General features: G+C 45.5%; 1 protein-coding gene across 5 annotated transcripts in view; it reads left to right on the top strand.

The window, feature by feature from the left end:
• JARID2 (jumonji and AT-rich interaction domain containing 2) overlaps positions 1 to 15,032 on the top strand; it is a 247,619-nt gene that overhangs the window by 198,391 nt on the left and 34,196 nt on the right. For all 5 annotated transcript variants that reach the window (XR_009543047.1, XM_060163650.1, XM_060163651.1 and 2 more), the window contains exon 5: positions 618 to 794. Coding sequence is in view for 4 of the 5 variants with exons in the window: in XM_060163650.1 (XP_060019633.1) it covers positions 618 to 794 (177 nt within the window). In the remaining variant the exon portion in view is untranslated. The remainder of the gene's footprint in view (positions 1 to 617; positions 795 to 15,032) is intronic.

Genomic DNA, 15,032 nt, shown 5'->3' with positions numbered 1-15,032 from the left:
TAACCCGATCATCATATCACAGTAGCTTCCACATATATTGTGGTTTTTGGGAACCCATCCCTGTCATTCACCCCATATGAATAGGAGATAGTTTCCTTCTATAAGGAAATGTCATATTTTGTTTTCACTACTTGCTTCTGATTGTCTCTTCTTTCATTTTAAATTCGTTAGCTCAGATTCATACTTTTTAAGTCTAGAAAGTTAAAGACACAACCCAGAATAGTCTCTTGTCCTTGACGCCGTGGGTAGATTTAAAAAAAAATTTTTATTAATTTTTCTTGCTCAGTTCAGTCCTTGGTGGTTTTTCCCTTCCCTTCTTAGGAACTATTCAAATGAGATTTTTAAAATTTTCCTTTGTCATGTTTGGTGAATGGCATCATCCCCCAGCTGGGGGATTTTGCTTGAAATCTGTTAAAAGGACACAGATGGAGTTATATTTCCCGGGGCATGTTTGAAAAATAAATTAAAAATGGCAGTAGAGATAAATAGCTTTGTTTTATCTGCTCAGTCATGAGGATTTCAGTTTGTAACGTAACGAATGGCTCCATGTGAAGTGCGCCTCTGGAAGGGGTGAGGATCCAGGCCTGTGTTTATGCACCTTCTTTTAAACCCACTAGGTTCTCCTGCGCTGCCCAACAGCATGGTATATTTCGGAAGCTCTCAGGACGAGGAGGACGTCGAGGAGGAAGATGATGAGACAGAAGACGTCAAAACAGCCACCAACAATGCTTCATCTTCATGCCAGTCGACCCCCAGGAAAGGAAAAGCCCACAAGCATGTTCACAATGGACATGGTAGGCCCGCTGTTGAATTTGGGTTAAAAAAGCTAAAATCCAAAGCTTTGGGTGAAACGTAGAATCGATCCTATGTTGAGAAGATGAAGGCTGCGGAGCTGGTGGCGAAGCTAGTTTTGGATGCTTCTTTAAGTACCAGGCACTTAGCAGTCATTGGTGTAACACAGTCCAATCAAGTGTGTCCTAGACAAATAAATTGTTAAGATGAGGATACATTCTTACGTTTGCGGAGCTGATGATAAATTCCATAAGAGCGGCAGACGTAGGAACTGGAAGAGGAAGACGTCACATCTAAACAGAGATGGTCAAGATGATTTTGTGAAGACGCTATTGTGATCAACTTACTGTTGTGATTTTAGCAGGCAGAGATAGTGAAGAAAGGAAAGTGTTATCCAGTATGTGAAATCAAGTACATGCATATGTATTGTGAACTAGACTGATTTTTTCCCCCCTCGACTGTTAATATTGTGGGGGAGGACACGTAGCCCACAAAACAGGAACAAAAGCATTGAATGTGAGAGAGAGAAAAGTATAAATAAGTTGGCGTGGAAAGTGCTCAGTGGTTTTTCAACAGGGAGGTGACTTAATTGGAGTTACATTCTGAAAAGATTAAGTTGGCATCAATTAAGAGGATTTCATAAAGGGAAATGATTTAAAGAAGAGGAAACACATTGACAGGCTGTAATTGTAGGCAATTACCTGGCCAAAGGTAACGAGGGACTAAAAGGTGATCATGGCAATGTAACTCGGAGGATATAAGTACAAAAATGTGTGGGTAGATAAAGAAATACTGCAGGGAGTAGGGTTGAGAGAACTTGATGAGTAATTGGATTAACATGGGGTGGGGGGAAGGAAGTAAGAAAAGACGAAAGAAAAGGAGAGTGGAGCAAAGAGCATAAGGTTGGGAGAGGTGATGGCTGTTTTCTGTGAGTTCTTAACCAGATTCTTTGCTCGAGATCATACTTCCATTGGGACTCACAGAGACCCTAGAAGGTCGAGCGTCCCCATCTACAAATGGCAGAAAACCAGTGCTGCCAGTAAGTGATTGAGGCAGAGGAAAGCTTCTCATTTTTCTTCCTCCACGGCTGTGCACTGAACTACTCCTTGTCTTTCTGGATCCAATGGGAAGTAGAGATGCAGGGCCAGCATCGCTTAGATGTGTCAGGAATCTGTCTCGCCTGCACCACTGTTGGGCATTTTTGCCTTGTCAGCTGAGTGATTATTCATCTGTCCTGCTTCCTGCTTGCTTAGGGCTGTGTTTAGGGGGCGCAGAGACATGACAAAATGTGAGTTCAGGACCTGACGTTTGTCGGGGAGATGAGGTTAATAATCTCAGTGCGTAACTCAGTATTTCTCAGCCTCCGCCTCTTCATCTGTAAGGTAGGGATTAAGTGAAGTGTTTGTGTAGCCTCTGTTAGCTGTGTGTGTAGACATGTTCATAGTTAAGGGGTGGCTTCTCTAATTTCCTTTTAGTGGGTGGTCTTTCAGAAATCCCCTTCGTGAGAGGGTGGATTGAGGGCTGTTTTCCATGAATGACAGTAAAAATATGAGCTTTTTCAGGATGGGTTCATCTACGTTTTCTCTTTTGATTCCATCTACTTACTCTACAGCAGAGTCATGGGGAGGTGGTCAGGGCAGGAGGTGTTTCTTGCTTTACAGTTGAAGAAATGGAAGGTCTGATGTCTTGCACCCGTCACCCAAAGTGGCAGATTGCAGTCAAGATTTTTGAAATGCCCCCCGCGCTAGACACCACTCTATTGTAAGGGCGAGCGTGTGAACAGGTGTGCTTTGCGATGGGCCCAGCCTGTGCTGTGATGGTGGAGCTACCACTCTCACCTGGTCGACAGCAGCAAAGAGCCAGTGCCACAGGCCCTGGCCTGGGAGACACAGCTCTGCGTGGGTCTCCAGTTGTGCTGTTGCTTTCACATGGCTTTCATGTCTTTGGAGGTTTCATGGCTCTAAGAACCCAAAGGATGGCAGTGCTTGCTTCTCTGCGAGGCCAGTGGAAGGACTGGGCTGAAGCCAGCTCGGAAATGCACAGGCCGTCAGGAAAGCTTCCCCAGTTTTGAGTGACCCAGAGGACGATGAGAGCTTTGTTGAAAAAGAGAAGTCGGCTTTGGAGGAGGCCAGGTTCTGCCTCAGATTCGGTATTTCAGAAAAACACTGAGTTCTCAACACCTAGTTAGCCGAGCTTACTTACCTGCCCTGTTCTGCATCCTCTGTGACGTGAAGAAGGCCGATGACAAGGAAGCAAACTGCCACCAGCAGGTTATTAAAGCAAGAGTTAGTGACACTGGGGAGTAAGGCCCCCCGGCAGGAGGGCGTAAGGAGATTCCTGAAGGTACTGTCCTCAGCTGCAGAGATTAGAGGGCCATCACCCAAAAGTGGTAAAACGAAAATGTAATAATCTTTGAAAACTGAACATTTAGCTGTGGAATAGTGTTCCTTTCCCAGCCATTTCTAGATAATTGAAATTACACTGTAACACCAAATTGCATAACACACACGCCGCCCCCCCCCCTTCTGTTCCCATAAAGGTCTTTATCAGCATCAACTAGTCATCAGGAGCCTTGTTTCCTGCCCCTTTTAAGGCTTAATTAGCTGTGCCTTGCTGGGTAGGCATTTAGTTTCTCTGATTGTTAATTTCCTCTTCTATGAAACAAGCAGGATAGTGTAGATGGCCATTCATTTGTTCCTTCCTTCACTTATATCCCGGAATGAAGAGATAGTTACTGCGTGTGTCTCGGGTACAGGAATCGTTACCATTGAGATCTGTTATGGTGGATGGTGGGCATTGCTGCGTGTTAAAGGGAAGGGCTTTTCCAGGATGACCTGATTAGCTGGGTGAAGATCCCTAACTAAAATTCTATTCCTGGAATCCATTTTTTTCCTCCCTGAGACATTAGTACCATTTTCAGATTAAAAACATTTATATCCCACCCTGTTTTCATCTCCTTCTCATTCCCGTCTATACTATATCTTCTTGTTCCTATTATGACCCACAGGAAAGTTGGTACCCTGTTGTCTCCCGCAGAGTATGAGGTGCAGAATGGCAGCAGTGAACCCCAGGACTCTAGTGGTTTTCACAAGAATCCTCCAAGCAGTCAGGCTGGGATCCCTGAGAACTCTGTTTCCATGATTAACAAACACAGATCAAACAGTGGCAGAATTCCCGTGGCAGCTTGCACTTGTCTTTCCTGCTTTGTTTTTACTGAGACCCTTTTCTTTGTAAATACAGAGCAGAATTTCTTGAAATTCCTTGTAATGGGATTTCATCTCGGGTACCTATCAGTTATAAAAGCGGATAATTGTTTAAACGTGACATCTGTCAACAGAATGAAACAGATATTCCTAAAGAGGGTTCACTTGTAATAGAACGTTCTCTGCGGGAGTACAGAAGGTGTTTACCTGGTCTGTTGGCATGGCATTGGGCCAGGGCTTTATCGGTAAAGAAAGCAGATAGATGGTCGGTGACTGTGTATATGAGGAAACTGCTTGGGCTCACCCAGGACCAGCCCTGACTGACTTCGTTTCTTCTGTCTGGGGTTCAGAGGGGGCCTCCTTCAGCTTCAGAAAACTGCACTTCTGCAGTTCAGGTTCAGAGAGCACCTGCAGAGCCCCAAGCTTGATCAGATTTGCAAGGCGCTGACGACTGCTTGCTTCCCAGTGAGCCTGAGCCATGAGGCCGACCACTTGGGCTTGCCGCTCCCCAGGATGGATGAGAGGGCCCTGTGGTGTGACACCTGTGCCACGGGGAGGCTGGGGATGCTCTTGTCCTCCTTCATGTGGCCCTCCCACGCCTCGGCCCCCTCTCCCTGATTTTAGAGGGCACTTGGTAAACATGAGCTAAGAATCATTCTGGAGAGTAAAGTAAGTTCCCTGACTGCATGGGAAGAAAAGGCGGGGTACAGTTCGTGAATGAGATGAGGGCGTTCCTTTTCCCAGCCCTTGCCTTAGTTTTTGATTGACGCATTGATTGATACTTGCCTCAGTTTTAACTCCCTCATTTTCCAAAAAGTAAAATCTACAGACAGATCATCTCCGTTTCCTTCTGATTTTGGACTCAGGTGAACAGTGTACCAAGTGTGAAAATAGATTTTCTAACAGGGAAAACCTGGATGAGGCCATAATCACCACGTGGTCAAGCAGGTCCTCAGAATTGCGGAGTTTTTCCACGTGAGAGAGTGGAGAAGCAAGCTGCCTTTGGGCTCTTCTCCCTGACACAGGATTTCTCTGGTCCAGCGGTGCTTGCCCCTGCTTCGTATGCTGGAGATGTCGAGGAGTGTCGGGAAATGCAGCAGCATCTGCACCTCCCCCGGGCGCAGCACCCTCACTGAAATGTGGGGAAATAAATGCACAGAAAACAAAATGGGAAAAACTAACTCTTTATTACGGGGTAGCTTTGGCCCCAAACCCTGATTTGGCGGCAGGTCCAGAGTTTTATTTAGGCTGCGTTGGTTTGAAGAAACGAGAACCCAAGCTGCCGATGGTGTCCTGCTTTATCTCGTTTCTCCCCTAAACTTGAACCCCAGTGAAGTAGCAGGTTCCCTACAGAGCAGGAGTGGAGCTAGTGGGAGCTGATGCCAGGAGAGAATGCTCGCTCCCCCTGCCCTCCCCGTAGGTGTCTAATGGGGCCTGGCTGGGGCAGTGCTCAACTTCCCAGGGATAGGAGCCCTGACCCCAGTAGTCCCCTGGCAGAGCCTGGTGACCCCAGGCACATGTTTAGTTGTGCAAACATTGCAGAGGACTCAGATGTTCTCATTTATAACCCACTGCGCATCCTAAGGGAAATGGATGTGTTTATTAAAATGCATAATCTGAAATGACAAGGACGGCATCACACGTGCTTTTGACCTTGCCTCAGCACTCAAGGGTTACGGTAACAGTGCCTCCAGCAGCTTCCATTTCGATGGCTCTTCAGAGTTTCCAGAATGTGCTTCAGTATACAGAACCTCAAATGATCCTAACAGTAGAGCCCTTAGCTAATCTCTGTATTTGGCCATCAAACAACACAATCAAAACGTGGCTCTTGTATTTGTGTTACAAGTTGATATTTGAAGTGGCTCGGTTTTTGAGACGTTCTCATCGTTGGTAATTGTTTTTCAGCAGGGTAAGTGAGGTAGGGTAGAGGAATTAATGCTTTTGTCTGGAATGATGCTGGCTTTGGTTTTTCCTAGGTGGTGAGGCATTCCTTAGCCTTTGCACAGGAGAACTCAGTGAGGGTGGGTTGTTCCCATCAGCCCCACGTTGTATATTCTCCACATGCTTGTTTTGCACTTAATGAAAAGTGGAAGGAATAGCAGAGACCACTGTTTCTTTGTGTGCTCCTCTGTTTCTGAAGAAGGACATTTCTCACAAGTCTTTTTTTTTTTTTTCCCACAAGTGTTTTTTAAACAACATGTTATCGGACTCCCAGCTGGAATAATTTCATTGCTTTTGGATTGGCATGGTGGTGGTGGGGGAGTTGTGTTAAGGGCCGAAAAGCGGTTGCTTGGGTGACTTCACCCCATTTCTGTCCTGTGATTGCCTTTGAGGTGCATTCAACAGCCCTTCTGTCTGGGCGGTGGAGGGGTGGGTTGTGTGGGCAGAGCCAGGGTCCCCCCATGTGCCACGGGGAGATGCTCTCCAGCTGAGGAATGCTTTTTTCTTTTACCTTCCACCCCTCTTCCATTTGGGGCCACTTGACCTAGTGGTTGAGATCAGGACACTGATGCTTGTCTGACCGTATGTGGTTGCAACTTTGGGCAGTTTTAGTTTTCTTATCTTTAAAGAGGTAGTAGGAGTGCTTTTTCATAGGTTTTTATTTTATTTTTAATTAATCAATTAATTAGTGGCCGCGTTGGGTCTTCGTTGCTGTGCGCGGGCGTTCTCTAGTTGTGGCGAGCGGGGGCTACTCTTCATTGCGGTGGCTTCTCGTTACGGAGCACGGGCTCTAGGCACGCAGGCTTCAGTTGTTGTAGCACACGGGCTCTAGATCTCGAGCTCAGTAGTTGTGGCTCGCGGGCTCTAGATCTCAGGCTCAGTAGTTGTGGCAAACGGGCTTAGTCGCTCCATGGCATGTGGGATCTTCCCGGACCAGGGCTCAAAGCCGTGCCCCCAGCATTGGCAGGCGGATTCTTAACCACTGCACCACCAGCGAAGTCCTTTCATAGGTTTTTGTGACTGGCAAGTGAGTCAATATAGGTTTTATTCCGATGTGGTAGAGAACAGTGTATTGGCTGTTAACTCCACGTGTGAGTGAGAAGATCTTGAAGTCTAGAACAACCTTGCAGTTGATAAGAGAATCCTGGAAAGTTAGTACGTTTCAAATACCTGGCACGCAGTGAGGGCTGCCCGAGGGGGCTGCTGTTAGCACTGTGACGTTACTGACCGCATCTGAGGGAGTTGCTCCGAGTGTGGTAGATGGTCGCCGGTGACACCCGTCCACCAGTATGACCAGCCCGTCCCTGTTTCTTTTCATCTTGCTGAAGCGTTTGCTCTCTCGGTCCACGCGGGACCTTGGGGATATACACACACATCTAGGACTGCTCTGGCCCCTGGTAGTTTGGTGTGCGGACGGACACCTGGCTTTTCCATTAGGGTTCAGGAGTGGGTAGGGATGGCGTTTCATTTGGGGGTGATGAAAACATTTTAAACTTGTATTTTTGTGGTGATGGTTGCACAACTCTGTGAATATGCCAGAATCCACTGGATGGTCTGCCTTGAATGAGTGGATCACGTGCTATGTGAATAATAGCTTACTGAAGAGAACACAAGTCTGTTAGTAATGAGTGAGTGACAGAGGCACTCAGCACAGCGCCTGGTGCTTGACTGAGTTCTCAGAAAGGGGGTGCTGGCTACTGTCCTGTTGCTGGCCTCAGGCCCCATGACTCTTCTAAAGAACTGTGATACTCTGCAGTTCTGAAGAAATTAACGATTTTCAGAATCTTCAAACAATTTTGTTGTCCATACTTGCCTGGGATACGTTTATATCATACATATTATAAATTGAATCACTGAGCTGTTTACCCAGCTGCTCAGTGTTTAGTATTTCCAGCTAAATTCATCTGGCTTGTCTTAAGGGGACATTTTAGTCACTTGGGAAGTTGTGCTGTTCCCAGAGACTATACAGTGTGAGTATAGGATTTCCAAAAGTCATTCCTTTCCTGGCTGGGGGGGTTGGTGTGGTACCATAGCAGATCTACAGAATTTATTTGGAGAACCTTGAAAACAGTCCTTATTACAATGCAGATATTTCTGTATTTGGTTTTCTGTACTAATATTTTTATTCTGCAAATAACCAATTCTTCTGTAACTTGTAGAGTGACTGTGTACATGGAGTGCCTTCCAGTTTAACTCTTGTGCACACAGTCAAGGTGTCTCTCTCCCCCAGTTTGTTGTGAATAGTCAGAGCTTCCTTGTTCAGATCCGAAGGTGGGCTGGAGTCTTGCCATTCACTTCGGAAGTGGTTGGCCTTTTAGAATTCATATCCTTGATCGCAGGACTTTATGAAACCCTGAGCTACAAAATCAGTTCATTCATTTGCTCTTTCAGAGTTGACGCTTGTCCCCCTCTGAGTATAACCCATAGTTCTCTGCTCTGTCTTATTTCTGGAGGGTGAGAAAGTATGAGATTCCTCTTGGACCACTGCCCACCCTCCCAACAGGCCCTCAGCCCAGGCAGTCCTCTGTCCCTGCCATGGCATGTTGGAGAATGCAAGAGCCATGGAGCCACCTGAATCGCGGTCAGGCACCATCTGGCCATCCGTCTTGTCCTTTCCTTGGCTCCTTTGGGGGCCAAGGGGGCCAAGAAACCATTTTTCAATGACAGAAGCCATTCATTTGGATTGATGGTCTTTCTGATGCCCTGATCTTTGTATTCTCATAAAGGTCATGTGCCATTTTCACACTTTGGTGTCTGCAGTTATTAGGATCCTATGTAAGAAACGTGTTTAATTGGCAAATCTGTCTAACTCTGTCAGGTACGTTACATCAGTATCCATCATGTATTCACATTTCTAGATCTTGGAACCCTGGTAATAACCAAGTTTTTTGATAGGAAAAACATTGTATGACCTACAGAGTCAGGTTCTTACAAAGAGAAGAAAATCCAATTTGCTTTAAAACTTCTATTCAAGAGATTTGTTTCCTGTTACACACGTAACCGAAGTGATAAGATTTCACTGAGTGGAAACCCCAGAGGGCTTTCGCAAATTCCGTGTAAACCAGTAGAACTTGCTTGTGATACTGGCGCAGGGTGCTTGGAGGCCTCTGTAGGTTTCAGCCCTTGCTGGGCTCCCAGCGTGAGTGAGATCCTCGTGGGGCTTATGCTGACCTACAAGTCCTGGCTTTCTCTACCTTGACACGTGATTGCTGTAGCTAAGTCAGTGGAGCGGTTTTTACCCAGGGCAAACTGGGTTACAGCACTCAACACAGGCGGCATTAAAACCCTTTTGAACTGTTGGCACAGGTTGGCAGACACATTCCATTGTTTTCAGACAATAGTGACTCAAAGTTGAACTGGCTCCAGGGAGCAAGTGCGGCTTTTGTACAGTAACAAGGATTCCGTGCCAGCCGATTGATGGAGTCTGTCTTCCCCGAGTCAGGACGCCTTGTAATGACACGAAGCTTACATTTAAATATCTGGCTGCAGATCAGAAACGTGGCGTGCTTCTCTTTGCCTTTCCGTAGCACAGTCTTCTCTATTTACAGCGATTCTTTTTTTGTCCCTTCGATTTGTTTTGGGGGTGGGACGGGTCTTATTTTAGGTAATTTGGGGGTTAGTCCCACGTTCAGCTTCCTGCTTCTTCTTTCCTCCTGTGCATCGTGTGTCTGCTGGCAGACCTTCCGGCCCAGCTTTCGGTAATGGCTCTTGTATTTCTCCTTCAAGGTGAAGGTTAGATGTGCTGGGTCATCTCAGGATATCATAGGACTTTTGCCAGATGCCAAGAAAGGAGTCCTCTTTCCTGCTCACCTAATAAAAGGCTTGCTGTCATTCAGATGAGGTGCCTTTGGCAGCACAAATAATTAGCACGATTGGGGCGCCCGGCTCTGGCAGGGGAAGGGGGCAGGTAGAAGTGCCGCTGCTGACCTGTGCGCTCTGTTGAGAGGGAGTGACTGTTTGCACATGTGGGTCTTTGCTGTTACAGCAGGCGCTTTTAAGAAGATCCAACTTGCTTATATTTGCACAGCTCCTTTCTCTGAAGAACGGATAGCATTTTACATACTTTATTTTGAATACTTCAGCGATTCCTGGAGGGCAGATAAGGGCAGGCAGCTGGTTTGTTTTGTAGTTGTGGGAATTCAGGCATAGATGTGTTTGGACCTGGTGGCTAGAAATCGCAACCAAACTATCCCTGTCCCTCCAAGAGGTTGTGTATGGAGTGAGGGTTTTAAAGACCTTATGATCAGCGTTTTATCGACTGCCTTGTGGATCCCCCAGGAATCTCGTCCGGATCTGTGCGGACAGAGTCAGATGGGGGAACACCGTTTAGTACAGACTCTGGAGCTGTAGACGTGAGTTCCTCCTTGGAAAGCATCGCTTTCCACCTTACAGATGATCGTGGGATTTTGCTGGTGAAGATGTTTCTAAAGTGCCTTCTTGCCCGTTTCTTTTTCATCCCTTTCTGGGAGCAAACCTTACCTTCTGAAGTGACCCTAAGTCAGAATAGCAGCCTTTGGATTTAAAGGTTTTGCTCGCTGTGGTGTGGAAACCCTTGTCTACAGACCATTTAACTTTCAGAGTATGTATATACAAATCAATATATTTGTCTCTGTTCATTAATGCAGAGGTGTTTGTATCTGAGTACAAAACAATTTCCTAATATGGTTCGCCGTGATAAATGCTTTTTTCCTCTCCTTAAAGAAATGAGTCCAATTATTTCTTTTAATTGGAGACAATGTGTGTGTGTGTGTGTGTCCTCTGTACATCTCGAACTTTCTGTCTCTTATGTTCACAGGGTTTAGGCTTTTCCTGTGAGAGTGAATATTTTTTCCTTTCCCCTTCTTTTCCTCTTCTGGAGAATCTTACAAATTAAGACAAAAGATAATTACTTGGAGGAGCAAAACTGCAGGTTCCCACGACACTTAAAATTAATGAGCTGTTGAGGACAAAACACACCTCGTCTCAGGCACCGTCATCTTCACCTAACAAGCGCCCCCCCATCCACCTCCCAGTGACACGTGAGTTGGCTTTTTGGCTGTGTTTGCCATTTGGGTGGATGGCTGCTGTAAACAGCAAGGCGGTTACAGAACGGGGATTCCTTTGAGAACTCTCCCTTTGTTTGCAAATCAAAGTTAATTTGATTCAATTTTTAATTTTTGTATTTTTGAAAACCTTCCCCTTTCCCAATCATCTGATCAAAATAGTCTTTAGTAGAAACTTGTGCTGCAGTTCACAGAGCAGCCGCTTTGGTTTATTACGTGAAGGGCGCGTGCCTCCCTCTTGCCTCTCCTGTCTGTGATCAGGGTCCCCTTTCCCCACAGTGTTTTCCTAGGGAGTCATTTTTGGTGTTTGTGGTGTCAGAGCTCCTACAGGGCATTAGAACAGAAGCAGAGTTGTGCGTTCTGTTTCAGGTACAGATAATGACAGTGAAGGCTCTGTCCTCCCGCCCCCGGATCTCAGAAAGATGTTGCTGGCTAACCACAGTGCCAGCTTTTAACTAAGCTCCTTGAAGTCTCTTTCTAGCAACTGGCCTCGCCCCCAAAACCGTGAGCACTGGTGCCCTGATGCCCATGTGGCATTGACCCGGTCGTGGTGTGGTGATCCTTACAAGCTAACGCTTGCCCACTGCTGCCGCAAAGATCCTTTCTAAACTAATATCTTCTCACTGAATCCTCCAAGTGACCCTATGAGATAAGTAGTTAATTGGGAAACTAAGGCTTGGACAGGAAACCAGTCCAAGGTCAGATAGTTAGCAAATGATTTATCTGGATTCAACTTTAAGTAGCTTCATTTTAGAGCCTGAGCTTTTTGGGGGCTTTGTAGGTCTAGACATAAGTACAGGGGCCCTCAAACCCTCTAGTAAACCACGGTGTAGCTAATTAAACCACGGAAAAGGTGATCCAGCCTGCTGGTTTCAGGCTTGTTGGTCTCAAGACCCATTTCTGCTCTTAAAAAGCTATTGAGGGACCCCAGGAGGCTTTTATTTTGTGGATTGTATTTATTGATATTTACCATATTAAAATTAAAGACTGAGGTAATTTAGAAATATTTACTCATTTAAAAATAACACAAACCCCCATTACATGTTAACACAAAGAACATTGTCATGTAAAGGGACAATATTCCAAACCCCAAAAGTTACAGGAGAGGAGGGTTGCATGATTTTCCATTTTTGCAGATGTCCTTGAAGTCTGGCCTAGGAGGTGATGGCTAGATTCTTAGGTCTGCTTCTGCATTCAGTCATATACGAAGAAAATCAGTCTCAGACAAAGAGGTGGTTGGAAGAGGGAGGAGCCTTTGTGAAGATTTTATTCTTTGATTTCACACCCAGACTCAACCAGTGGTAGTTTCTTCAGGGTCAGTTGTTACCATCATCTGAACCGACATCGGTGAGCTTCTCCTGCTCTGTTACGTTAACATCCATTGGTTTGCCTTCTCCCTCGAATGGCTCTCTGACCCACACACAATTTTGTAATGTCTTGTATTGATTGTTTGAAAATAATGGTTCACTGGGTTATCCACCCCTACCAGTCATCGGCACCTTCCGTTACGCTGTTTCAAAGAATCTCCCCTCTGCACTGAACTCATCGGGAAAGTCTTTAAGTGTTGAGAGGCCGTCGAACTCATGGTGGCAGATACACGTTTTCCAGAATTGTAATTTTTGCCTGAAATCGTGAATTCTGTCGTTGGCAGCAAACATTGTTACTTTTTCCTTGACAGCCTCACTTTATTCATTTTTGAGAAAATGGCTGACAAATAACTGCATCGGTTGTCCTTTCAAGTAAAAATAGCATTCCATGAAAAAGCAGCTAGCTTACAACTTGATCTCACAAGTGCTTTTCCCTAGGAATAGTCGTCATACTGGTATTCAGGAGAAATGCCTTATGTGTGGTTCCTTTTTTTTTTTAAAGTAAATTTATTTATTTTATTTATTTATTTATTTTGGCTGCATTGGGTCTTTGTTGCTGCACTCGGGCTTTCTCTAGTTGCGGTGAGCGGGGGCTTCTCATTGTGGTGGCTTCTCTTGCTGTGGAGCACAGGCTCTAGGCACGCGGGCTTCAGTAGTTGTGGTGCATGGGCTCAGTATTTGTGGCTCTCGGGCTTAGGTGCTCCGCGGCATGTGGGATCTTCCCAGACCAGGGCTCGAACCCGTGTCCCCTGCATCAGCAGGTAGATTCTTAACCACTGTGCCACCAGGGAAGTCCTGTGGTTCCGTTTTTGTCACACAAAGTATGTGTATTCCAGGGTTGAGATTTAATACTGTTAACAATTTCTATTGGTTTATCACTTTCCAAAGTGAAACTGTCTTTTTTTTTTTTAACTGCTAGTAAATGGTAATGAAGATTACCAATATTTGTTCATTTAGTTTGGTGCCACTGCATTGATTTGTGTTGAATTTTGCTACCTGTTGACGTTTTCTTTTGGTTTTCTTCTGTTTTTAGTTTTATGGAGATGTAATTCACATATCATAAAATTTACCCACAGCGTACAATTTCGTAGTTTTTAGTATATTCACAGAGTTGTGTAATGATCATCACAGTCAACTTTAGAACATCTTCATCGCCTTCACCCTGAAAAATCTGTACCCATTAGGAGTCATTCCCATTTTCCTGAACCCTCCCCAGCCCCTGGCAACCACTAACATACTTTCTGTCTCTTATGTATTGGTCTAGTCATTTCATAGGAATGGAATCCTATAATAGGTGACCTTTTGTCCTTAGCTTCTTTCTCGTCCCATAATGTCTGCAAGATTCGTCCATGCTGGAGCACGTATCTGTTCCTGATTCCTTTTTATGGATAGATGACACCCCATTTTGTTTAGCTAAATGCCAGTGCATGAACCTTTGGATTTTTTCCCCAGTTATTAACTATTGTTAATATTTCTGCTCTGAACATTTGTATACATGTTTTTATGTGGACATATTTTTCATGTCTCTTGTGCTCATACCTGGGAGTGGAGTTGCTGGGTCATATGGTGACTCTGTTTCACATTTTGAGGAACTTCCAGATGGTTTTCTAGAGTGGCTGCACCATTTTACATTTCCACCTGCAGTGTTTGAAGGTTCCACTCTGCATTCTCACCCACACTTGCCTTTATCCATCTTTGTGAACATAGCCGTCCTAGGGGATGTGAAGTGGTATTTCATGGTCATGTTGGTTTGCATTACCCTGATGGCTGATCCACCTTTAGCCATTACCATCACTGAAATGTTAACGCAGTAAAAAAGGTAAATACTCTCAGGATAATTAAGAACGTACATTTGACCTAGGGGATCCCCTGAAAGGGTCTGTGGGTCCCCCATGGGTCAGGTCGCTCGTTAAGCTGGTAGAACAACGAGGGCTGTGGTTTCAGCATCATATTTTTCCTTGCTTGGCCAGGACGTTGGCACCGCCTGTGTTTTCCCATGAAATGGATATTGGGAGGCAGTGGTAGGCAGCCGGGTCGAGTAGGAGGTTATGGTGAGTCGGCTTAGGCCTGCCCTTGGGCTGTATTGAAGCCCATTCTTCTACTGCATCTGCGGAGAGGGTGGGAGGCCAGAAGAAGAGCTCTGGCCACAATCTGCGTGTAATAACCTGAGACGGTCCTTTTAAAGAGGCAGCAGCAGTAAGGTCTCCCCAGTGCCGAGTGCCTGCTGAACCCAGACAGGGCACTGCACACTCTCCACGTAGGAGTGTGTGGTCCTCAGCCTCAGCGAGAAAACTGAGGATTTACACAGCTTGCCCAGGTGCAGGCAGTAGGGCTGGGAATTGAGGCACTCATACAAGCTTGTGAAAGGGAACCAACCCCCAGAATAAATTTTTTTTGTAACCAGAGAAGTAAGTAATTCTAGTATTAGCACACTGCTCATCTTGGTGGCAGTAGCAAAGGTCAGGAAAGTATGGAGTATTTAAGATTAAAAATAAAAAGATGAAACTTCCTGTGCTTTGTTTCAATAAAGGAGCTATGTTCACTGCCTGAGAAAATTGGTGAACGGTCAAGAATTGCCTAGATTCATGTTCCTTGGCTTGATTTTTAATCACGTTGAAGTATGACTTCTTATGGATGTTGCTTCTAATTTGTCTGGAAGGCGAGTGCAGATAGCGCCAGCTTGGGTA

Source organism: Lagenorhynchus albirostris, chromosome 10 (genome assembly GCF_949774975.1).
Source record: "Lagenorhynchus albirostris chromosome 10, mLagAlb1.1, whole genome shotgun sequence".
Lineage (NCBI taxonomy): Eukaryota > Metazoa > Chordata > Mammalia > Artiodactyla > Delphinidae > Lagenorhynchus > Lagenorhynchus albirostris.
Note: the sequence above shows the minus strand (reverse complement) of the source record. Positions and strands in the feature narration are given on the sequence as shown.